Below are 27,131 nucleotides of genomic sequence, written 5' to 3'. Positions count from 1 at the left end.
GTATTATTTCAACCTTTCAGTAAATTTGAAATTTAAAAAAGTTACAGAAAACATAAAATGCATCCCCCTCAAAAACAGACAATAATTGTTTCATTTGAGTATATTTTTGCTAAATTGCAACTATAATTTAGCTCCTTTATTGAGCATGTAGATATGAAAGTTAAAAACCAGACTTATTCTCTGCTTTAATTTAGCTATCCATCATCTTATGGATGAGCCAGAAAAAAGTGATTGATAGATAAACAAATACATAAAGTAAAATATAAATTCATAGAAAGTTGAGGTGATAAAACCAGCAGAGATGAGATGGTTGCTACTTTATAAGAACAGTGAGGTCCCTGTTGTTGCAGACTTGGGCTAAGGAATAGCAGCTCCTATGAAAAAAGGAACAAACCTTTCTTCTTTCTCCTCAGAGAATAAAAGCCTTGAGCTTCTGGTAAAAGAGCAGCAAACACCATTTCTTCTAGAGCCCAGGGGAAGATGCACAGCTGGAGATGAGAAAGAGAAAAATAAAACAGCATGTCTGAGAAGAGAAGGAAAACAACCCGGCCTATACCCTAAGAAAGCCTCATCTACAAGACCCGGGATTGTAGACTGAAACTTCAACAGAACAACAAAACAACCCAGTCCTCCCTACACTTCTGCACATGTCCCTTAGTGGAGAAGACAGAGTGGATAGGTCAATTGGCCCAGGTGCAATGGGAAGACTTCAAGCTAAGGGAGGGACCAAAATGGTGAAAAAGAAAAATACACCTGACAACAGTCCTGTCATCAACACAGACAGAACTGGATTTATTTGAAGACAGTGATTAAACTGAGGGTAACAGAAGCAATAAGAAAACCTGAACTCAGTTCAGCTCTTGCTTACATTCACTCAATACTCACACTAAAGGCCAATAGAAAACGAGGAATGCTCAAATACCTACACTAAAGTGGAGGAAATTTATTATACATAAATTATTCCATTATTAAAAATATGCAAACTGAAAAAAGTCTACATTAGCCCTATGGCACAAGTTGCAAATTTTAAGATTAAAGGCATGTGACAATAGATAGAACCCCAATTCCAGAGGATGGGTCAAAAGACATGAATATGCTGTTTTATATAGGGGCCTACAAAAAGTTATTTTACAAGCTTGTGCGTGTGTGTGTGTTTAAACATTTTTATAAAAAAATACTAATAAAAAATGATAATGTTCTGAGTTGATAATATTGAAGTGTACTATACAACAATTAAGAACATAGAGGATACAACATAATATTAAAAATACAATAGCATAAATTTCCCATATTTTTCACAAAATGGTGAAATCATTTTGAAAGTACATAGTTAAAATTGGATGTAGAGCAACTGTTAAAAACAGTTATACAAAGGAACATAACTAAAATGTCAATAAAGAATATCAAGAGAAATATTAAACTATTCTTGATTATCCAAAGAAGGGAGAAATATTTGTGACACAAATAAATGACACAGAATTTGTGGTCACAATATGTTGTCAATAATAAAATGACAAAATGCTCAGTAAAATGTGTCAAAATTCTTGAATGGCCAGTTCATGAAAGGACCTATAAATGGCCAGTGAGCATGTGAAAAAGTACTTGATATCATAAGTCACCGATGATTAGGGTCTGAGGGTTGCTTCTTGCTTTTGTTTGTGATGTGTTCAATGTGTGAGTTTTCCAATAACAGGGATAGTGGTTTCCATATCTTTTGACATCAGTGACTAGCACCCAGTTGGGGTACAATCAATAATCTACTGAATAGAATCTATGAGCCTCAAAGATGGCTAACTTAAAGAAAAGAGGAAACTGAAAAGGAGAAAGCAAATTCTATCATGAGAAGAAAGTTCCAGTTTCCCAGGACCTCTGAGAAGTAGAGGAGTTGGCATTGGGAACAGGGCCTTAAACTCTATGCTGCTTAACACTGGAAGCCACATTCTTTGTGTTGGATGAGTCACATAGCACATTTCTTACACTCTCAACATGGGTCATGTTTTAAATTATCATTAAAAAGACATTAAATAATTAAAAATCTCTTCAAAACTTGTACATGGTGGCTGAACTCCTTAAAACTCTGCTCAGTCTCTTTGTTCTCTGTCATTGCTGAGTACCTCATCATCATGAAGTTCTCGCACCAACTACTTTCTTTTTGCTTTCAAAATAAATCTTACTTAAATGATTTAAAAACATCCTCTTCATGAGATCTATTCCTCAGTTATTCTTTTAGCCCTTGATAGAAATTTTATTAAATGATCTCTACATCTATGAAATTCTTCTTCTTATAGTTATATTGTTTCAATTGGTTTTAGCTTTGACTTCCCTCACTGATTTTGTGTTTTCGTTTTTTTTTTTTTTGTAAATGTCAAGACTCCACAAGAAGTTATATGGAAATTGTAAATGAGTCCAAATTAGTTTCAAAACTAGAGACTTGTTTGTCATAAAAAAACTGAGAGTAATTGAAAATCTTACCTATTTAATAATTACTAGCCATGAGCTAGTAATATATATAAATTATTTCAGAGCACTTATGAGCCCTGTTTTATCAAGTGCAACAATAGCTATTGGTTTTAATTGAACTTATTTTTCCTAATTTTTTATTTTGGTCTTTAAAATCTAAAATTCAGTTATTTTGAATCTTTTCTCTCTTCAGTTCTTTCCTCTTTATATTCACAGAAAATTTGTTTACTTTAAAATTTACCTTACTTATCAGGAATCAATTCTAGAACAAATACACAAGGGTGCTTCAGAAGATCATTTAATCCTATGTTTTGGTAACAATTGAAAAGCATGGATGAATTAGAAAAGAATTGTTTTCTATTTCCTAAATACTAATTTACAGGACACATAATGGGTTAGTCAGGTATCCACAAATGTGAAAAGATAGCTGACATAATTAACTTAAGAGAATGAAAAGATTATTTTGGTTCATGGCTTCTGAGGTTTCATTGGATGGATGCTTAACCCTGTTGTGTTTGGACCTGTGGTGGATACTACTACAAGGTGAGGGACCATGGCAGAGACAGCTGCTCACATCATAGTGACAAGAAAGCCCAGTGAAAAAGGGTTTCCATTTTCCCACTTACAATGACCTAAATTCCTTCCACTAGACTCCACTTCCTGAAGGTTTCATCACCTATCAAAATGCCACATGGTGTCAACAAAATCTCTAGCACAAGGATCTTCGAGGGACATTTAAGATGCAAAATATAACAGATAGCTGTAGGATAAGGGGTAGAGTAAAATGTGAATTGGAAGAGTAATGAAACCTCAGAGAAATTGTCAGTTGAATTTTTGAAATCACATGAGCTCTAAATCTAGGAACATTTTGAAGTCTTTCATAATTTTCTAATAGTCATTGAATGACAATTTTAGCAACATTGAAATAGTAAGGAAAATGGAAAAAATAGAAAATAAAAAGGAGTTCTGTAAACTCCTTTCAATCCATATCCCTTTTATTGTCTAGCCTGACAATAAAATAGAATGGAACATTTCCCATATATAGAAAGAATTTTCTCACAAATTCATTGGAGAAGTTTTCATGTCCTCTGAAGGACTTAAGCACAGCAAAACTGATATGAATAATATTTCCTGAAATATACCTATATATGTATGCATATTCATGACTTCTCAAATATTCATGAGATTTATAAAAGTATAGATTACATAGTTAAAAAATAAAAATCTTTTCATCCACAAGTTTGTGACCCTTCAATCACTAAATATTACAAGGTGGAGAAGAAAGATAACAAGAAAACTTACTCATTATAACTGAATTCTCCCTTTTCAGCAATAAGCCCTGAGGTAGTCAAAATAGTTTGATAACATAATTACATCAGCTTGGGGATGTGTTCCAAATCTCCTGACTCTTTTTTCGATCTTCAGTTTGTTTTCAAACATAAATTGGTAAACAGGGAAAGACTGCACTGAGCACTAAATATGAGAGATTCAGTCCATCTGTTTAACTAAAATTCTTATTGTAAGTTAGTTTGTTAGCTTCTTAATTTATACAGTAGTTCCTGGTATGTTTTAGAATCTGCAGAAATCAAATTTCTGGTCATGAAAAATAATAATCACAAGATGATTCTGCCTGATTAAATGTTTAGCATCCCTTGATTTCATCTGGATATTATTCTAGCAAAGTTCTTGCTTCAACATTCTCTTTGAAAGTCTACATATAAATTAAGATCTCTTTGTTCTCTTAAACACATCTTTCAAAATTATTTTCCCATATTCTCACATCAACTAAGAAAATATATATCTAAATCACTACTATATTCGAGTGATAGAGAAGATACAATTTGAGAAACAGTGAATGTCCATTCCTCCCACCTGTCATATATCCCCACCACCTGAATACCTAGTAGGACAGACAGAAAAACAAAACCAACTGGCTCAAAAGACCCTCTTTAAATAAACAGTGAGCAAAAAATATTCAAGTAAGCCCTCCCTGTTAATACAAGACCAGGAACAGAGTGAGACATCAGGAGACGTAGCTCCAGTACCAGATGGAAAGGTAGAGGCTGCCAAGGAGGCTGAGAACAGAAGCTTCAGACTCAGACCTGAAGTGGGATCTGGTTTGGATCCTAGCTCCCACCTCAGAACATTTAGCAAAGTTCTTTTTGCTGCAGTTTCTCATCTAGGTAATAGGAATAACAATAGTGCTTCCAGGATAATGTGAAGTTGAAATGAGTTGATGTAGGGAAAGTTCTTGCTATAGATTAATGTTAACTCTTATTATTGAACATCCTAGGAGTTTTCAATTCTTAAAAGCACCAGGTTACAAATGACAAATTTTAGTTACAATGAAAGATAATGCTTTCCTGAAATAAATGGAAGTCATCTGTGTTTAAAAGACACAAAAATCAAAACAAAACAAAATAACCCAATATGCAACACTAATGATGTGGAAAAACAGGGGCAAATATTTCTCTCTTTAGATCTCATAACAGCATGGAAACCTACATATAATTCTTTATGTGGTCAGCATATTCTTGATGACAGGCTCCATGCCTCAACAAAATGTGATTGTCACCAGTAAAATTTTAGCACTGTACTTACTTAAGTTGCCAAAAACATATAACAACACACATCAATGTACATTTCATGTTTCTGTGTGCTTGTCAATAAGATGAAATACTAATGTTTTAATGTATTTTCTTATAGTAAACTTTAGTTATAGAAGTGTTTTTGCAGCTGATATTATAATGTCCCTTGGATACTTGTGACATTTTGCTGTAGATTACAAGATTCTCTTAGAACATGAAAGAGTAGAGGTATTAATGTGGTCCAGTTTCTTTCCACAAGCCATCTATCACTGGAAGTAAAATAAATGACTTTCCTAAGAGATTCAATCATAAACCAAAGTGAAATGGAAGCTTTAAAGACAAGATTTAAAGACAAGACATAAAACCATAGCTGGAGAGAAGGAGGGATGTGCAGAAGTGGATTCTGAATGATTCTGCAACCCTAGGTTTTCCCCAGTAAGATATAGTCACCAAGCAATCCATCAGTATTTCCTCCCCACTGTCAAGTCATTTGTAGCACTTATCTACTACTTTAATTAATGGTTCCCAGAGGATGGTATATCCATTATGCACAGAAAACACCTTTTCTTAAACATCAGTGTCCATACAACTAAATCCTTGAGTGAAAGAAGGAAAGATCCATGAAATCATAGAAGGAAATAAAAAGATGAGAGATCCCAAGATATTCCATAATCATTTGAGAATTATCCAGGTAAAAAGCCAACTAAATACTTACACAAGCGCTTCAACATCTCACAGTCTCCTGCTACCACTGCCTCTAGCAGAGCCATGAAAACTGCAGGGCCTTACAATCTCTTTGAGTAGTTTTCTTTATTTCTCTGAGGATTTATTATGTTTTATAAAAAGTTTTAAAAAAATAATTAAACAACTCAATGCCCTTTATAAATAATGCATATAATTCTAATAATCATGTCTAGATATCTTATATAGTGTGTTGCTGTTCATTTTAATTAGGATTTTTCTGAGCAAACACTTAAATGTTAACATTGAGCACAAAAGTCGGCCTCAATTCATATCACCCCTGCACCTTACTTTCACAGCAAGATATTAAGACCTGTGCTGCATATGACAGAAAATAAAGTAATTCCACTATGGGATTATTAAGGAATTTACACTCCAAAATTACTATGGCTACTGACTCCTAACTAGACTTTCTGCTATAAAATGGTTGATTGTAAAATATTTATCACAATAATCCTCCTTTTTTTTGCAATTGTTTTGTGTGGTCCATTAAGCATGGTCAACTACAGTCTGAAAATATTAAGTGGAAAATTTCAGAAATAAACAATTTATAAGTTTTAAATTGTGTGACATTCTGACTATCTGGATAGAATCTTGTTCCATCGCACTCCAACTCACCTAAGACATAAATCATTCCAGCTATTCCAACCTGTGTACACTTCCCAAATATCGGTGATCAGATCAAAGATCCCAGCACCAGGGTGCTTGTGTTCCATAAACCTTATGAAGTTGCCTAAGGCTAGGTCACAATTCCTTTGTCATTCATCACACTTCAATTTTTCACATACATAGTCCATTTCACATCAGGACAGCACAAAAGTTTAGGATAACAATGAGGGTCTCCTTTCAAGGATGTGAGGGGAAAGGGAAAAAAATACAAGAGAGAGAAATGAATTACAGTAGATGGGGTAGAGAGAGAAGATGGGAGGGGAGGGGAGGGGGAGGGGGAATAGGAAGGGGATAGGAAAGGCAGCAAAATACAACAGACACTAGTATGGCAGTATGTATAAACGTGGATGTGTAACCAATGTGAATCTGCAATCTGTATATGTGGTAAAAATGGGAGCTCATAACTCACTTGAATCAAATGTATGAAATATGACATGTCAAGAGCATTGTAATGTTTTGAACAACCAATAAAAAAAAGTTTAGGATAGCACAATCAAACATTTTGAGATAACAGTACTACGTTCACATAACTTTTATTATGTTGTTATAGATGTCCCATTTTATTAATTATTGTTAATATCTTACTATGCCTAATTTATAAATTAAACTTTATCATAGGGATGAATCCATAGAAAGAAGGCAAAGTATATATAAGAATGCAAAATAAACAAATAAAAAAAGATTTGTTACTCTCCATGGTTTCAGGCATTCATTGGAGAACTTTGTAAGGGGAAATTTGGCCTAACTATAAAGACTCCTTTTACACAAATACTCTGAATTTTCTTTCTTAAAGAACTTGGAAATTTTGAAATTCTATTACATTATTTTACTATTATTAATAGTCTATGGCTAAAACTGCAACCCTATATCCAAAGGTAAAAGGCCACATAAACTTTTTCCTGTGTCCATTAAGTTAATGAATGCAAAGAGAGAACTCCCCCTTCAAAAATGGTTAACATCTGATATAATTAGGTTTTCCTAAACATGCATGAATTTTAACAAGCTACTGACAGTTTTGCATTTAGTCATTTTTTTTAAACCATAAAGGTTTTTTTTCTATTTTTTTTTTTTAGCCAGTCTACTGGTATTAAAAAGAATGTATGTATGTATGTGTGTTTCAAGAACTCTGGCTGAATTAACAGGGAAAAGTCTCAGGTTAAACTAGTTATATGTGTTGTTTTAAGAGAAATTCATGTTGTACAAAATTATTGTTATTAGGAAAAAGAAAAGCATCAAACCAGTTGGCATCACTTCTGAACGGGGAGCAATGTTTTACAAGAATGTGCTATTTAATGGTAATAATGGTAATAAATCACCATATGCTAGTGTGCATATTGCATTGTATCTTTTATCTCACATAGTTTTGTGGGTTTCAAATCCCTAAACTTGCATAATATGGGGAAACTAACATTCAAAGCAATCTTTATGAACAGTTTTTCTGTTTCATAGCTTGCAGATAAGAGCTTCCACCTCCTGCAAATAAAGTCTCTGTCAACAGAATCCACTTGAGTTTTTGTCAGTTATTAAAAGAGGGAGAATCCACAAATTTGTGATTCTATGTTATCTCTTCCATTTTATGTTTTCAGCTTATACAATTTTCATGCTTTCAAATTGTAACAATGGTTTAACATTTTAAGTACATTTTTTAAGCACATTATTGATAGAACATGAGGGACATTTGAGGTTTTTTTCCTTCTGTTATTTAGCAGCTTGTTGATAATTTTCACCATCAGCTCCTGTTCCCCTAAAGGAAATTCAGATTTTTCTTTGCCCATATAGCTATTAATCAGCTCTAGAAATTTGGTATCTAATTCTGGATGACTTATTCAATATGGTTAAATAACTTCTGCTCAGCTCCCCCTACCACACTCCCACAAGCAAAGATATGACATTTAGGTGAGGACCTGTTTAAGATCCTAAGAGGCTGACACACTTCAAATAAAATCCTTTTCTGTCGGTGAACTTAAAATACATCCAGGTATGACATGGGAGAATGATCTGAATGCTTTTCTTTGCCTAGAATAAAATAATATGTGGGGAAAATAAAAATAATCACCTTTAAAAATGCATTCCTTTAAGCATTTCTTTTAAAAGAAATAATGTTCTGTTATAATCCACAATGTTTTCATTGTGGTAAAATCTGTTCATTTTGATATATTCCCCCATATCACTTTAAAATAAATTCTAATTCAGTTATTTGCAATTTGTGTCTATGGTACATCTAAATATCTCATTTTTTATTCATTGTCAGGAATCAAAATTAGACGTAAGAGCTATTATCAAAAATTGTACCTGTTCTGTAGTGTCTTGGTCATCCTAATTAAATCTGCCCAAGATCAGGTAAAACCTGATCTGTTTGACCACTCTTCAATATCTCCCCATTGCTTGAGGAATAAAGCCCAAGTTCAAGAATCTTCAAGATATATTATCTACTTTTCCCTATTTATTCTTCAAGATTCACCATATCCATCACCTCACATCATTTTCACCCATGACTCTTTTACTAAGGAAGCTCTTCCTTCTTCTGGCTAATGGACATTTTAATGCAATTATCTTAATATAAATACTTTGTTTCTAGCAAAACAACATGTATTTCTCATTCTAAAATTCAAATGAGATTGCGTTAGAAACAAAAATTTCCGCTTTTCATACTCCTAGATCCCCTCAAATCTTGATCCTCTGAGCAAAGTGCAAAATGAAAATATGGTACCCATTTTCAAAAAAAAAAAGGAAAAAAAAACGAGCAGGAAAAATGTTGTTATTGGTATTAAAATATGAAAGGTTTTTCTTTTCTCCCTGCCTTCTTCTGGTGTTATTTTATTTGTAATTTAATGCTATTTATGTCTAGAAAAATTAAAATTTAAATCTTTTTTTAAAATATTTTTAGTTGTAGTTGAATATAATACCTTTATTTCACTTATTTATTTTTATGTGGTGTTGAGGATCTAACCCAGTGCCTCACGAATGCCTGGGAAGCTTGCTACCACTTGAGCCATATCCCCAGCCCTAAAATTTAAATCTTTAGCATGAATCTTAACATTCATTTTATATCACACAATGACAATAATGAATGCACATACATAATCACTTACATCTTTCCAGTATAATTATATAATAATTTTCATAAATTTATAATTAGTCTCCAGATCATGACTCTAAATCTTACAGCTAAGCAAGGTACTATATTAGGCATATAATAATAACCATGCTTTTATAACTGTTTTCACTGCAGTTACTAACTACCTTTTTTGCTTGATTTTCTCTTAACTCTCAAATCTACAATATAATTTTTTCTTAACTTAGAAGTTAATCAGTATATATATATATTTCTTCATCTACTTTTTCCCCCCTATTTGGGCTCTCAATTTATAGTTCTCTAGATTTGTTCTACATATCTCTAAACTTCCTACTAACATTGGAATTCTCTTCTTCCTCCCACATTAAATCATTTGTTTCCTGGGTACCTTCCCCGCCTCCTTTTTGAGGGGAAATTATAGATTTGAAATATAGTACAATGAAGACACCAGTAAGTTCTCCGGAATAGAAGCATAGGTGGTCAATATTCTGAGACATTGCCTGGCTGAAAATACCTTTTCCTCTAACTCTCCAAAGTGATGAGTAATTACAGTTAAAGGATTTAAGGTAGAAATAATTTCCTGTCTGGACATTGAGAACAAAATTTCATGCCTTCTAACTTCGGATGTTAAAGTCAGAAATACAAGCCTTGCTTCGTACCAGGTGCTAATATATGATAAATTAATTTATCTCTGAAAACAATTAGTATGACAGAATTTTTATTTTTCAGTATTTTAAAGATGTTCCTCTAATATCTTCTTGCCTATGTTACATTTTACAATAAATGTGTTACCATCATTATATTTGTTGTTTTGTGTATAACAGAGATATACATATGTGTGTGTGTGTGTGTGTGTTGCTTAGGGCCTTCTTAAATTGCTGAGGCTGGCTTTGAACTTGAAATCCTTTTGCTTTAGCCTTCCAAACCACTGGGAGTAGAAGCCTGTGCCACCACACCTGGCCCAGGTCATTTTTTTAAAAATTGTTTTTGAGATGTTTGATTTGGATGGGATACTTAATTTTTAAAAAAAAATATGTCTATGGCTTAGGATTTATTGATATTTGTGGATTTTTGAGTTTTTAGTATGTATAAAACTTGGAAAATGTTCATCTACTATTTCTTCAAATATATTGTGTTCTTCCTTGCTCCTTTCAGAAATTCTAATTAGATCAGTTTGGGGTCACTATAAGTTGTCCTGCCTCTTATTCCTTATACAATATTTTTTTAAATTTTTTCTTCTGTGCTTAATTTTAGATAGTTTCTATTGGTCTATCTTTGGATTTCGGATTTACTGATCTCTGCTTCTGCCATGTATAATCTATTAATTTCAAGTGTATTTTTCATCTCAGATATTTTAGTTTTCATTTCAGGGGATTTGTTCTAGAACTTTTCTGTATCTATCTGTGTGTCCTTAAATTTTCAAACATGTGGAATACATTTATAATAAAAACCTTAACATTCTTGCCTGTTAGTTCTAATGTGCAAGTTAGTTTGGGGTCCATTTTGATTTATTTTTCTTTGCATTATGAGTCTTTCCTTTTTCTTTTCATGTCTGTTAATTTTTAATTGGTTGCATCCTGTGTGAATGTTACCTGGTAGAATGCTGGATGTTTTCATTGTTGTAAGTAGTCTTATTCTTTGTTCTGGGGTGTGGTTTAGTTACTCTTTATGTATTTATTTACTTATTTTGAGGTGTCAGGGACCAAATCCAGGCCTTGATCATCCTAACCAAGCACCAAGCTGCACTCCCAAACCCTCTGTGGTTTAATAAATCATTATGTTTCTTGTTTTTAAGGAGTTGTTAATTAGACCAGAACTCAGTGTGGGACTTAGGCAAGACGCTTTTGAGTACTGAGTCCATGACCAAACTTGAACTTTTCCCGATGGTGGGAACAGGCACCATACCCAGTACTGTTATATCTAACTCTTTCAGGTGATTCTTTCCTGGCTTCAGATTGTAACTGCAGGCCTATGTGTCAATCAGTACTTGGATAACACTTGAGGTGCACCCTTGTAGATACCTTGTAGACCTTGAATCTCTCTGGATTGTTTTCCCCAGACCCTCAGTTCCTTTCTCCCACTCAGGGAGTCTGCTGGGATCTACCTCAGTTCATTTTCCATCTGCTACAGAATCCCCTCAAGGCAATAGCCGGGTTTATGATGGGGTTCCTCTCATTTGGCAATTTGGGAATCATTGTCTTTCATTGCCTGATGTACATTGTCTTGTCATCTATTTTTTTCCATATATTTTGACCTTGTTTTGGTAGTTCGAAGCAGGAGGATTAATCTGTTCTTTATTTCTGCATCTTAACCAGTATTGGAAATCCCTCCAATCAGCTTTAGTGTTTTTCATTCCAAAGAAATTATCTAACTTTTCTCCCTCATTTCCTTCCTCTCTTTCTTTCTTCCTCTTATAATAGTGGATTAACTTGTCTTTGTATTGACTCTTTTTCCTGTTTCTTACAAAGGACATTTATTATTCTATTGGTATTTTTCTTTCATTTGTATATTTTCCTATGATATATAATGACCCTTAACTGTTAGTTCGTATGTATTAACAGGCCATTATAATATTTTGCGTTGACATAATCCTACTCTAAGATTTCATTGAGAAACCTCAAAATGTGATGAATAGAATTTTTTTCCCAAAGAGAATCTTCCAAATCTCCTAGCTGAAATGGAATACCAAGATTCTAAGACACAAAGAAAGGAGGCTATGAAAAAAGGGAGCATTCAGGATTCCTTACATGAATTTATACTTAGTTTCAATTTTTTCAGTGCACCTCCTGGCTCTGGTGACCTAGTGTTCAGAGACCCTTTGCTTCAACTACTCTTACAAATAAAATTTTATGGCTAAGTGGATGAAGAAAAGGCTGGCCTTTCTAAATAATCCATTATAAATTCTTTCAAACAAACCTGTTTACAGATTTACTTAATAACTTGAATTCAGAAGTCCTCCATATTCCTAATTCTTGATTTATGCAGCAGAGTATGGATTAAAAGTCAAAACTGTTGAGGCTTTTTGGGATTCTTCTGTGGAGACCAATTTGCTTTCTAATGGTTTCTGGCCTGCTGGCTTAGTCTTAGCTTTCTTTGGTGAGCTAATCCATTAACACTCATTAGTTAATTTTCAACATATGGCTAAGGTATTTAGCCGACTCAAATGTCAACATTTTTCCTCCAAGGATTAATGCCTGTCTTAGCCTGTTTGGGCTGCTTAAAGAAAATATCATAAAATGAGAAATTTATAAGCATCAGAAATTTATTTATGATAGTTCTGGGGACTGAGAAGACCAAGAACAATGTGCCTGACATTTTATGTCTAGAGAGGACTCTTTCTCTGATTCAAGGTTGGTATCTTCTAAGTGTCTTAAGTTGGGGGAAGGAGCTACACAGCTCTCTGGAACCTCTTTTGTAAGGACACTAATCCCATTAGGGAGAGTTCCATGATCATGACCTATTCACCTCCCAAATATTCTATCTCCTAATATTATTACACTGGTGATCATGTTTCAATTTATAAATTCTGGGGAATCACAACATTCATAGAGAGTCTGTTTCAGGCAATATAGAAATATAGATTCCTATATTGAAATCTGTGTTAACCTTGGAAAAGAACAGAGATAACTACCTGGAATGGATTGGCCATAATTGACTTGAACTAATAGCTCAATTTTCAGCTCTCACCTCTGACATGTCTTAACCAGGAAAGTTTACTATGTTGAAAGTCAACCAACTCTCTTTTTTCTTTCATGAGTATATGAGAAAATATACTTACCAACATCTGTATGTTTCTGGTCAGTGGAATGTGAAGTGCATGATATATGAAACATGGAAACTGAGGAAGTAAAAGAACTTGAATAATTCTCCAGCCTCTGTCTTCTCCCTTTGTAGAACAGCAGGTAGGCAGTACCTCACAGAATGGATATCTGAATGTCTGAATGACCATATGGAACAAAGCACCCACAAAAAACTACAGGGAACCTTGCATGAGAAACATAATGTTATAGGAAAGCCTTGGGAGTTGAAGGTTGTTTTATGTACAGCTTAAATCTAGACTATGTTGAATCATACTCTAACTCCCAAAGAAGCGGTTGAGTATCTACAGCATCTTTATTTAGCTTCTTATAAGAGAAATAATTGCCTATATTAAAGTACTATTTTTTCTCTAAAAGCTTTTTGAAGGCAGAAGTAATGCCATGTAGCCATAGTTACTCATACATTGGCTAAATAGATGAATGCTAGGGTTTAATTTTTTTGTGTAATATATTGAGTGTAATTGATGCTTATAATTACAAAAAAAATATGGATTGAAATAATGCAAACATGTTAGCAGTAAAAATCAAATACAATAATATAATGGCTTTTGTGTATAGTAACTGAGGGAAAATCCCTAACTTTTTTTTGGTTCTTCTAATTTTTTTATGTAGGAAGTTCTTCTTATTGTACACCTACTAATAATATGCTGTGCTTCTACACAGGATATGGTCCTAAGAACACAAGAGAGGAATTGCATTCAATTCTAGTACTGATAACCTTATCTTGGATTTTGAGGGAAAATGGCTTAACAGAATTTCTTAAAAATGTATTGCCATTTTGGTTCAATACTTGCTAGAATTATTTAAAATGATATTTTCTGTATTGGATAGATTGTGTCCATACAATAATGTATTTATCCATAAGCTAGTTGTTAAAACACTAAATTGGATAAAGGTATAAATAGAATAGCTCCAAAACTTTATATGGCAGAATTTTTTCTTGTTTTTGTCTACTCCTCTTTTTTTCTATTCCTTGGAAGTTGATTCTTACTCCAATAAAAGACCCATTCATTCTTCTACCAATATGCTTACTGTCTGGCTGACAAATTTGACAATCAGACTGCTTCAATGGTTTATTTGTTTTGTATACAGAATTGTATCTCCTTGAGAATAGAGTGACTATCACACCATATCTTTTTCAGCGACTGATTTGGCAGAAATAGTTCATAAGCCCAGTGCAAATATTCAATAAGCATCTCAATACATAGTTGGCTTATAACTTCTCTCGAATATATGAGCCCAGAAAAGTCTTCATTAAACTAATTTCTTTCTCATAATTTCTTATAGTCTTTTTATACATTCAATAGTCATTAAGTACACACTATGTGCAGACCACTTTTAGGGGAACACAAAAGGGAAAAAAGTAAAGTTAAAAAACCTCTTTTTTCATGGAGCTTGAAATTCTAGAATACAAAGATTAGACTGAGACAGGAACTATAGGTAAAAAATAAAAAGAAAGAAAGAAAGAAAAAGGCTGGCAATGTAGCTCAGTGGTAGAGTGCTTGCCTAGCACGTGTGAGGCATTGGGATTGATCCTCAGCACCCATAAAAGAACAAATAAAATAAAGAATGTTGGGAGCACGATATTCCCTTAAAAACAGAAAGAAATGTAAAGGAATGCCCAGGAACAATAATAATAATAACACTGTTGGGGGTTAGCAATGATGGAGGAATGTGATGAACATCATTATCCAAAGTACATGTATGAAGAATGAATTGGTGTGAAAATACATACAGAGATATGAAAAATTGTTCTACAAGTGTAATAAGAATTGTGATGCATTCTGCTGTAGTGTATTTTAAAAATATAACCAATAAATGATAATGATAATAATAATAATAATACTGATGAGAAGGATGACAACTTTTTTTGGTACTGGGGATTGAACCCAGGAATGCTTTACCACTATGCCACATCCCAAATCCCTTCTTTTTTTTTATTTTGAAACAGAGTCTCATTAAGATGCCTAAGGTCTTGTTAAGTTACTGAGGCTGGTTTGGACCTTGCAACCCTCCTACCTCTGCCTGCTGGGGTTACAGGCATGTGCCACCCTAATAATGAATGGAATTAATGACAATTTTTCTAGTTCAATACTTCTAAGTCTTACAATATGAATGGATTTCTAATAGACTCAGTAAAATATTGAACATAATCTTGTCATAGAAAGTTGTGGTTTATTTTCCTGGGAATGCTTAACTGCCTTGTCTTTTGTTCTACCTTTAAAATTCATGGTGATAATAGGTGATTCATAACTAGTCGTGAGTAATTCTTGTAAAATACTCTCTAAACAATATGTTTAAAATGCATCAGCACATATATGTATGAATATATATATTCACTGTATCTCTCTACATATATCCATTCATCCATGGATTATTTGAAAGCTAAATAATTAAAATGATTAAAGTGACATCAGATGATTCAGTGTTAGATTTAGAAATGGAATTCACATTTTCTTAAAAATTTCAGTAGTACATCAAGAATAACTTGCACAAAATTGAGAAGGTGCTTCCCAAATATTGCACTCCATTTCTTTAATATTATGATATAAATATTCAAGATATAAGTTTCTATAGTGTCTGCTATTCATTTAAACTGACTTCAAGTAAATACATCTAGAAGAATAAATTCAGGGATATTTCTCTTCAATTATTATATTTCTGCATGATTGGGTGATGTATCTTTTGGGCTATACATTTAAAACTTCGGTGATCCAATGTTTGTTTTCAACCTGTTGATTTAGGAACTGATCTTACCCAAGTCACATAACTTCCCACTTGGTTTCTTCACCTGAAAACCAGAGATAAGAAGAGCTTCCTGCTGTTACCATTAGGATACAAGTGTGATGAGCTCTAAAGCCTTGGTATACAGAAAAATCAAGGATTGCTAAAACCGTATCACAAGGCGTGGTAACAAAGCTGATCAGGCACACAAAGTACTTGCTCTCTACTGCCAAAGCAATTTATCCCACAGGGCACAACTGTTCCTTAATGCCTGACGTTTTCTCAAAGAAGTCAAGTCATCCATTATGTTCTGCTGGGTTCTTGATCTCATCCGTTGTCTCATGGTCTGAAGTTTCAAAGTCAGAGATAGAAATAAAGAGAAGACAGCTGCACAGCCAGGAAGGTTGCTGTGATTTCTATCCCCTTCAGGCCTTTCTCTGTCCCAACATCATTCTGCATTCATCCCCTGTAAGTCTCTATATTCAAAGAGATAGTAAACTATGAAAGCATATAACAGGTGTCAACAATGTAAAGAGTGATTGGCAAGGTATGTGATTAAAGCCCATGTTTCTTTAGGGAGCTTAGATTCAAATGGGGAAAAAAAGTTGTAATATAAATTGGCAGCAAATTGCTCAGAAATATATGCTAAGACTCTGACGTAGATGATCACTAATGTGAGCACTATCAGGCATATCTGAAGATATGCAGGATTAACCATATTTCTAACATCTCGTTTAATCCCATGGTGTTAGAGCTGCTCACATTGTCCATCTGTACCTTTCCCTCTTTTCTATGGCTACCTTTTCCTATCTCTAGAAATATATTTGAGATTGTCTCAACTTTCCAGTTTGAACATTAAATTAAGATTATTTAAAAATTTACCTTTAATTACTATCACATTCTTTTTCACAAGTTTCTAAAACAGTGATAGTAGAAAGGAGCAAACTTCACACCTTCCTTTTATTACAAGTATTTTAACACTCGAATTTCTCTCTGAAAATGAAATGTGAAATGCATAGACAATAAACTACCTAAAATATATCTTTAAAAATAAACAGAAAACCCTAAATGTAATATAAATAAGAGATTTAATTAAATAATAGACATTTCAGTTTGAAAACGTTTGGGTGGAACTATATAGAAAACACAAAGAAATGATAAGGTACTTAGGATTGTATCTAGAAGACGCTTTCATGAACTAGCTATAAAAGCAAGCTGATACACATGTGCTGTACAGGTGGTCCTAACAGCAGTTTTGCTATTGGTGTAGTTTTCTGAAATAGCAAATATCTCTTGGTAAACAAAGTAAATCTTTTGTTGATTTTCATGAAGTTTGCTTTCCCCCAAATTATAGTGATATATATAAAACCATGTAAAGAGATTTTTATTATACATTGATGATGTTAGTGTAAGACCAAAACAAACAAACAAACAAACAAACAAAAAACAACATTCCTAAACCTACTTTTCAATTTTTTTAAAAAAATTATATGAGGCTCGGGGACCCCCTCCCCCACCGCGCGGGCGGGCGGGCGGGCGGGCGCTGCGAGCTGGGCTCGGCCGGGGCCCGGGCTCCGGCCCCGGGCGCTCCGTGCCCGGGACCCTGCCAGCAGAGGAGACAAGTATATGCTGGTCACTTTCGAAGAGCCGCCCTATGCTATCAAGGCTGGATGGAAAGAAAACCATGCAACGTTTATGAATGAACTGAAAAACCTTCAGGCTGAAGGACTTACGACTCTTGGCCAATCCCTAAGGACAGCTTTTGATTTATTAAATTTAAATAGATTAGTAACTGGCATAGACAACTATGGGCAGGGAAGAAACCCTTTTTTCTTGGAGCCAGCAATAATTATTACAATTACTGATGGGAGCAAGTTGACTACTACCAGTGGAGTCCAGGATGAGCTCCACTTACCTCTTTTTTTTTTTTTTTTTTTTATTGGTCGTTCATAACATTACATAGTTCTTAATACATCATATTACACGGTTTGATTCATCCACTTACCTCTTAATTCCCCTTTGCCTGGAAGTGAACTGACCAAGGAACCTTTTCGTTGGGATCAGAGACTGTTTGCATTAGTGTTGCGGTTGCCTGGCACCATGTCAGTAGAATCAGAGCAGTTGACAGGTGTGCCTTTGGATGACTCTGCAATCACACCAATGTGTGAAGTGACAGGCGGCCGCTCATACTCTGTATGTTCTCCAAGAATGCTTAATCAATGTCTGGAGTCCTTGGTGCAGAAAGTACAAAGTGGGGTGGTAATAAACTTTGAAAAACAGGACCAGATCCTTCCCCTGTAGAAGATGGGCAGCCGGATATATCAAGGCCTTTTGGATCTCAGCCTTGGCATAGCTGTCACAAACTCATATATGTCAGACCAAATCCTAAAACTGGGGTTCCTATAGGTCATTGGCCTGTTCCAGAATCTTTTTGGCCAGATCAGAATTCTCCAACACTACCACCTCGTACATCTCATCCTGTAGTGAAGTTTTCCTGTACAGACTGTGAACCAATGGTTATAGACAAACTGCCTTTTGACAAATATGAGTTGGAACCTTCACCACTGACTCAGTTTATCCTGGAAAGGAAATCTCCTCAAACATGTTGGCAGGTATATGTGAGCAATAGTGCAAAATATAGTGAACTTGGTCATCCTTTTGGTTACTTGAAAACCAGTACAGCACTGAACTGTGTTAATTTATTTGTGATGCCTTACAATTATCCAGTTCTCCTTCCCCTTTTAGATGACTTGTTTAAAGTGCATAAAGCAAAACCAACATTGAAATGGAGACAGTCATTCGAAAGTTATTTGAAGACAATGCCTCCCTACTATCTCGGGCCCTTGAAAAAAGCTGTTAGAATGATGGGAGCACCTAACCTAATAGCAGACAGTATGGAGTATGGACTCAGTTATAGTGTCATTTCATACCTCAAAAAATTGAGTCAACAGGCCAAAATAGAATCTGATCGAGTCATTGGATCTGTAGGCAAAAAAGTAGTACAGGAAACGGGAATTAAAGTCCGAAGCCGATCACATGGTTTATCAATGGCATATAGGAAAGATTTTCAACAGCTGCTCCAGGGAATTTCAGAGGATATCCCTCACAGACTGCTAGACCTTAATATGAAGGAATACACTGGGTTCCAAGTTGCTTTACTAAATAAGGATTTGAAGCCTCAGACATTTAGAAATGCTTATGACATACCAAGACGGAATCTTTTGGATCACTTAACAAGAATGAGATCTAATCTTTTGAAGAGCACCCGCAAATTTCTTAAAGGACAGGATGAAGATCAAGTGCACAGTGTTCCTATAGCACAAATGGGGAATTACCAAGAATACCTCAAGCAAGTACCTTCTCCACTAAGAGAACTTGATCCTGATCAGCCTCGAAGGTTGCATACATTTGGCAACCCCTTTAAGCTGGATAAAAAGGGTATGATGATAGATGAAGCAGATGAATTTGTGGCTGGACCTCAAAATAAACATAAACGACCTGGAGAACCAAATATGCAAGGGATCCCTAAAAGACGTCGGTGTATGTCTCCATTATTAAGAGGCAGACAGCAGAACCCTGTTGTGAACAATCATATTGGAGGAAAAGGACCACCTGCACCTCTGACTCAAGCACAGCCAGATCTTATTAAACCCCTTCCTCTTCATAAAATTTCAGAAACCACTATTGATTCAACAATAGATGATGTGGTTGAAAATCATGTTGCAGACCAACTTTCATCAGACATTACACCAAATGCTATGGATACTGAATTTTCAACATCTTCAGCCAGTTTACTGGAACGACCAACCAATCATACAGAGGCTCTTGGTCATGATCATTTAGGAACTAATGACCTCACTGTTGGTGGATTTTTAGAAAATCATGAGCCGCCAAGAGATAAAGAACAATGTGCTGAAGAGAATATACCAGCTTCTTCACTCAATAAAGGAAAGAAATTGATGCATTGCCGAAGCCACGAAGAGGTCAATACTGAACTAAAAGCACAAATAATGAAAGAGATCCGAAAGCCAGGAAGAAAATATGAAAGAATCTTCACTTTACTGAAGCATGTACAAGGCAGTTTACAAACAAGACTAATATTTTTACAAAATGTCATTAAAGAAGCATCAAGGTTTAAAAAACGAATGCTAATAGAACAACTGGAGAACTTCTTGGATGAAATTCATCGAAGAGCCAATCAGATCAACCATATTAATAGCAATTAAAGGAAAATGAGAATGTGGCCACTTATTTCACTATCTTCTCCAAATACAAAGTAAATACAAGACTGTTGTGATCTTGCATTCATTTTTTGACATGCATTGTTGGCTATTTGAAATACTAAAAGCAAATCTACAGATCCTTTTTCCATCATTTTACAGTGACCTTTTCTTCATTTTGGTTTATTTTTGTAATGTGAAAAGTATCACTCTAAAAAACATTTTTATTTAACAAACTAAAAATATTCCTCCAAAAAAAAATTATATGATTATCCAGTGGATATTTCAGAAGATAGCTATGATGTAGGAACACATCTTTGTTATGGAGTACTCTCCTCAGATCTAGCTTCCCTTACTCACCTCTCTACAAAATATCAGAAGTACTTACAACTATTGTAAAATCACCCATGCAGAAATACTTCCAAAGTGCCCCCTAGGAAACAACAATGTCCCACTGACATTTTGTGAAAGATAAAGTTTACACAATGTTTGCATGTGTTTTTGTTCATTTCTCAACCCAATGAATCTAGCTTTAGCCTTTACCATTCCTATGTAGCATTCTGCTCTATGACATGTCATATTCAATCATTCGCTGTTTTGTTGCTACACATTAGAGCTGTTTTCAAATGCTGTGAAAATACCATTATAAGTTTTTCTTTTTTAAATTTTTTTTATTCATCTCAGGAGTTTCAGTATTGAAAGAAATGGAATTTCTGAAGTATAGGGGAAGATGCATGTCTAAGTTTAATATTAGTTCATAAGTCATTTTCAGAAGTGACTCTACCATTGTAAACCTCTATAGAAAATTATTAGTTGCTTCACATGGCCATCATCTAGTGTTTTCCATGTAGTCGTGTCTCATTGTAGCTTTAATTTGAATTTCCTTGATGACTGATGAATTAAAGAGTGTTTCAATGTACTTCTTGGTCACTTGTATATTTTCTTACACAGAATTTACTTTCAAGACTACACTCATTTTAAATGGGATTATTTTATTATTTCTCTTTTAGGCCAATGATTTCTTTTTCTATTATTGACACAAGTGTGATAAGTGAATTTATAAAGAATATTTTCCATAATCTGGCTTGACTTTAACTTTCTTTTACAAATTTATTCATTTAAGGCTATACAACCTACTGTTTTGAAACACATATATATAGTGAATTAATACTAAGCTAAAGAAATAAACCTATCTATACATTCTATGTTTATCTAATTTTGTGTGTGGTAAGAGCACTTAAAATCTACTCTCTCAGTAAATTTTCAGTATACTGAAATATGTTATTAGCTCCAGCCCATACAATAGCTCTCGAGACTTCTTCATCCTGCACAACCACAAGTTTGTACCCTTTGACCTACTTCTCCCCCATATCTTCCCTCTTCTGTAATGATTATTATACTGTCTATTTCTATATATTCAATTTCTTTTGTTGTTTATCCACATATAAGTGAGATCATGTAATATTTTCTCCTCCCTTTGGTTTATTTCAGTTACCATAATATCCTACAAGTTCATCTATGTTGCCATAAACTGTAGATTTGCTTTCTTTTTAGGGAGGAATAATATTTCCTTTATATATTACTACAATTTCTTTAAAAAATTATCCACCAACTTAGGATATTTCCACATCTCAGTTACTGTGAATGAGGCTACAATGTACATGGGAGCTCACATATATCTATGACATACCGTTTTTATTTCTTCTAGGTGTGTATCCAGAAATGGGATTATATAATCTGGATCATATAATAGTTCTATTGTGAATTTTTAGAAGAACCACCATACTGTTTTCCATAGTATCTGAGCCAATTTACACCTTCACCAACAATATACAAGGATTTCCTTTGCTCTATGCCCTCACCAATACTTGTTATCTTTTGAGTAATGGCCATCTAAAGAGATCTGAGGTGGTAGCTTATTGTGGTGCTGATTTGCATTCCCTTGATGATTTATAACATTGAGCATCTATTTCTATACCTTTTGGCCATTTATATGTCTCCTTTGACAAAGAGCTTATGAAGGTCCTGTGCAAGGTTTTTAACTGGGATATTTGCTTTTCTGCTATTAAATACTGTATATTTCTCTTATATTTTGTATATTAATGCCTTATTGAATATATAGTTTGCACATGTCTTCTACCAATTCATAGACTGCCTTTCATTCTTTGATTTTTTTTCTGTGCAGAGGCTTTTTGGTTTGATGTGGCCCAACTTCTCTGCTTTTGCTTTTGTTGCCTAAACTTTTGGTGTGTTAGAAAAAAAGCCTAATAAAGTCAATATCAAGGAAGCTTTCCTTTATGGTTTATTATATGACTTCAGGTGTTATGTTTAAGTTATCAATTTCATTTTGAGTTGTTTTCTTGTGGATATCATAGGACAAGTGTCTGGTTCGATTCTTCTGCATGTAGATATTATTTATTCAACCATTTTTTGAAGAAATTCTTCCTTCTTCATTGTGTTTTCTTTGTGATCTTGTCAAAATTTAGTTGATGTCATTTGTTTGAATTGATTTCTAAGTTTTATATTTCATTCACTTGGTCACTGCATTTGTTTCCATGTCAGTCCATACTGTTTTAATTACTGCAGTTGACAGCTTAATTTGCAGGTGGAGAGCATTTTACCTTCATTTTTTTTCATTTTCAAGATTGTTTAGCCATTCAGGATCTTTTGTGGTTCCATATAAATTTTAGAATCTTTTTTTCTATGAAAAATGAGTGGAATTTTGATAGAATTGTGTTGAACTTGCACAGCATTTCAGTGTGAACATTTTATAATACTAATTCTATTTATTCATGAACATGGGATGTCTACCCATTGATATGCATCTTCTTGAATTTCTCTCATCAGTGTTTCATAGTTCTTCACAATGTTATATTTTATAACATCTCATTTTTTTCAATTAAAATGCAGTTTTATTATTTTTAAGATAAATATAGCACTTTTATTTCCTAAGCATTTCCCTTGTTATTTCTATGGAAATATAGTGGATATCATGTTAGCACTCTATTTCCTATGTGAATATGACTTCCCCAATTGTTAAGTAAAGAGACTCTTCTTTCCTTATTGTGTTTGCTTGATGGCCTTGCTACTTATTTATGATATCTTTCCTGATCCAAAAGCACTGAAGAAAATCTGTCATTTTATAAAGTCATATTATTTTAGTTTTCACTTGAGGACTATTTCAATTTGATTTAATATTTGCATATGGTGTAAGTTTAGATTCAGAAGCCTTACTTTTTCATTCAGATATCCAGTTGTTACAGTAATGTTATTGGAAAAGCTCTTACTTTTCTCCAATGAATTAAGCTGTCAGATTTGAGGGAAAAATAATAAACAGAAGTGTGGCTTTATTCTTCTCTGCTCTACTGATCTATTTGTCTGTTTCAGTGATGATTTCTCATTCTCTTAATCACTATACATTTATAATTAGTTTTTAAAAGCTACAATTATCCTTGGAAGAAAATTCTGAAGAAGATTAAAATTGAAAGACTCAAATGTTGTTGAAATTTCAATGACTTAGGTCATCAATATGCTTCCAATTACAAAATCCAATGGGTCCTTTTTAGAAATATCTTATTTCTACTTTTTATTTTTAACACTGTTTTGGAATTACATAATAGTAGTCAAATAATAAGATAGTCCCTGAATACCTTACACACAGTTTTCTTCCATAAATATTATAATTCACCAATGAATCACCTGCACTGGTAATTTCTTTATTAAAAAGTTTTAAAATACTACTTAAATTTCTCCCACAAAAGTAGAATGATTAAATTCATTAGTTTCTTTCTGAGTGAGTTTTAGCTGGTTGTGTCATTAAAGGAATAGAATAGATGTAAGGTCCATTTAAGTTGTCCTGTTAATGGTATTGAGATTTTCATAATATTCTTGTCTCATCCTTTTGAGGTCTACTGGGTTATAATAATGTCCTTCCTTTCATTTTTGTTGATAGTTTATGTCTTCTCTCTTATTTAGTAGTCAGCATGGCTAAAGGATTACCTTTTGATTTTTTTCAAGAGAACAACTTTGGTTACATTGATGTACTGTATTGTTTTACTGTTTTCTGTGCCTTTGATTTATGCTTTTATTTTCTTCAATCAGACTGTTTGAGGTTAGAATTCCTATTTGAGACTCTTCTTTTATAATATGAACATTTATTGCTATAAATACCCCTGTAATCACTCTTTTGTCTACATATCAAAATTTTTGATATGGTTATATTTTCATTTTCATTCAGTTTTTAAATAATCTCCCCTTATCTTTTCTTTGATTTATGCATTACTAAGAAATGTATTGTTTAATTTTAAAACATTTTGGAATTTCCATCTCTTTGTGTTGTTATTATTTTTTATTGTTATTATTCTAGGGTACTCTCTTATGGTTTCTATTATTTTAAGTTTTTAAACTTATTTATTTTTTTATTCATACCTAACATTTGCAAACATTCAGGAGGTATAATATGATGTTTCAATTCACTAATATAGGTTAATAATCACTCAGGGAAATTAGCACATCTAACACTTGAAAATTTTATCATTCCCTTTTAAATTAATCGGTTCTATTTTTTTAAATTTAAACTTTGTTTAATTTATCCACTTAGGCATTTTATTTTAACTTTCTAAAGAGCGTAAGTTGACATTTTGCATAGCATGTGTTAGGAATAGGTACTCAATGTTTAAATGTACAACTGTATTTATCCCACTTATAACCAACACTTCTCTGTGCTTAAACACTGGTCTAGTGTCTCTTTTATTTTGAGATATGTAATGCATTACTTTCTACTATATTTACCTTGCTTTTCTATACATAGAACAACAAAGTTTAGATTTTGCTTTATCATGGATTGTATAGTTCATCTTGGAGAATGTTCTATGTGCATTCAAAACTTTGTATTCTGTATTTAGATAAAGTCTGCTCATAGTTTTTTTCAAGTCTTTTTATTCCTATTGACTTTGTTACTACTTTGTTTATTAATTGCTGAGAAAAGAGTGTTGAACTCTCCAATTGTAATCTTATATTTCTCTATCAAGTTTACTAATACTTTGCTTGGCTGTGTTAAGCCGACTGAGAGCTTGCCTCTCAGTTACATAGGGTGAATGTGTGTGTGCCTGTGTGATTACTTTTAGCACTTCTTTCAATTCTAATGATTTTTATCACTTGGCTAAAATCACCTATCTGCTTTTACATGGTGTCTACCTTTTTCATGAACACATTTAATATATTAATCAGTCATTTTTTGTTTCTTATCAGATAGTTCCAACCTATTTAAGTCTCACTCTGTCAATTGGTTTGTTTCTTAACTGTTTCAATGTTTTTCTTTTTTTCTTATATGCATCACAAATTTTTATTGAAAACTACATAAGTGGTTGCTTAATAGCAATTGAGATAGACAAATCATATGTTTGGAAATGTCCCATTTTCCTATTAGGCATGGATGTGGGAGGAATCAATTAATCTAGTCAGAAGCTGATTTGAATTTGATGTAGGTTAATGCTTAGTTACCTTTAACATGGCACAGTCTTTAAATGTTTTTCAGATATTTTCTGTTGAAGGTGGAGGCTGCTTCTCCAGACTCTCATCTGCTTTTTATGCAGGTTGTCTTGAAGTCCCTTAGCAGTTTGACACATTTCACTCATATTTCATGTTTTATCTCTCAAAGTTAGCTATTCTATAATTCCTTTTCTACCTCCTTCAGGCAAATTTAAGTGGCTGTACTATAGTCTAAATTGAAAATCAGATATCATTGTTTTTCACATGACTTCCCTATACCACATATATCATTTCAATCTAGAAAGTAGCCTGAAACAAAGTTGTAAAATTTAAAAGAAGTGTTTCACTAAAACCTTTGTAAGATATAGAGAAGGAGGCAATACACATTAAGGCTTTATGCTTTTTAGAAGGTGACTTAGATGAATCATTGACTTCTGTTAAGTTGTTGCAAACACACAGTGGTCCTTCAAGCTCTATTTCTATTCATTAATTCAATGGTCAATGTGTTTAACCTGTTCACATGTTTCCCAAATTTCAACAATTTTATATAATTTACTTTTAAATTTCTAATTTATTATTTAAAAATCAAGTTGATAAATTTTGTACTCCTGCATCATGATTTTCCTTTGTTTCATTCTTTATAGCTTTGACAAATTAACACCTCAGAATTGTATTAATATTACTGAGACTTTAATTACTGAGAAATAATATTTTGATAGTTTTTTCTGATTTTTCTTATTCATGGTGTTTTAATATAATATTTTCTAAAAATTTTTATTTTGCATATTTGTGTTCAGAAGGCTTTATTTGTGGATTTTTTCCCTTCTTTTGACACTGGGGATAGAACCCAGGAGTGCTTACCCACTGAGTCATATCCCCAGCAATTTTTTTTTAAATTTTGAGACAGGGTCTTGCCAATTTGCTTAAAGCCTTACTAAACTGCTAAGGCTGGCTTTGAAATTGCAATCTTCCTGCCTCAGCTTCCCAAGTGGCTGGGACTACAGGTGTGTGATACTACACCTGGATCCATTTGTGGAATTTTTTTAAGGTAAGAGGCTGCTTCTGTCAAAAACCATGTTCTCTAATGCATTGCTACAGAACCTGGAGGTCTTTGAGGGTCCAGGCATCACAAAGGGTCTTCAGTAACAACATTTACTTTGACTAGGTACAATGGTCATATTTCAGTCTCTTAGAATTAAAAAAAAATGATTTTATAAAATATCCAAAGGAAGTCCCCACCAAATCAGTGCATACTTATGACTCTTTTTCAATCTCTTTTTTTCACATTTGGATCCTGATGATTTACCTATGCTTTTGCAAATTTAATTATCCATTTGAAAGGATT

At 33.6% G+C, this 27,131-nt stretch overlaps 1 protein-coding gene and 1 pseudogene across 1 annotated transcript in view; one reads left to right on the top strand and one right to left on the bottom strand.

The window, feature by feature from the left end:
* Positions 1-463: 463 nt before the first annotated feature.
* Positions 464-27,131, bottom strand: part of LOC144256094 (tRNA (32-2'-O)-methyltransferase regulator THADA-like) — a 105,445-nt gene continuing 78,777 nt past the window's right edge. The window contains exon 17 of the mRNA XM_077801225.1: positions 464-488. Coding sequence (XP_077657351.1) covers positions 464-488 — 25 coding nt within the window. The remainder of the gene's footprint in view (positions 489-27,131) is intronic.
* LOC144255727 (integrator complex subunit 6-like) lies at positions 17,670-20,542 on the top strand (annotated as a pseudogene).

This window comes from Urocitellus parryii, chromosome 7 (assembly GCF_045843805.1).
Source record: "Urocitellus parryii isolate mUroPar1 chromosome 7, mUroPar1.hap1, whole genome shotgun sequence".
Lineage (NCBI taxonomy): Eukaryota > Metazoa > Chordata > Mammalia > Rodentia > Sciuridae > Urocitellus > Urocitellus parryii.
This window is presented reverse-complemented; position numbering and strand designations above follow the sequence as displayed.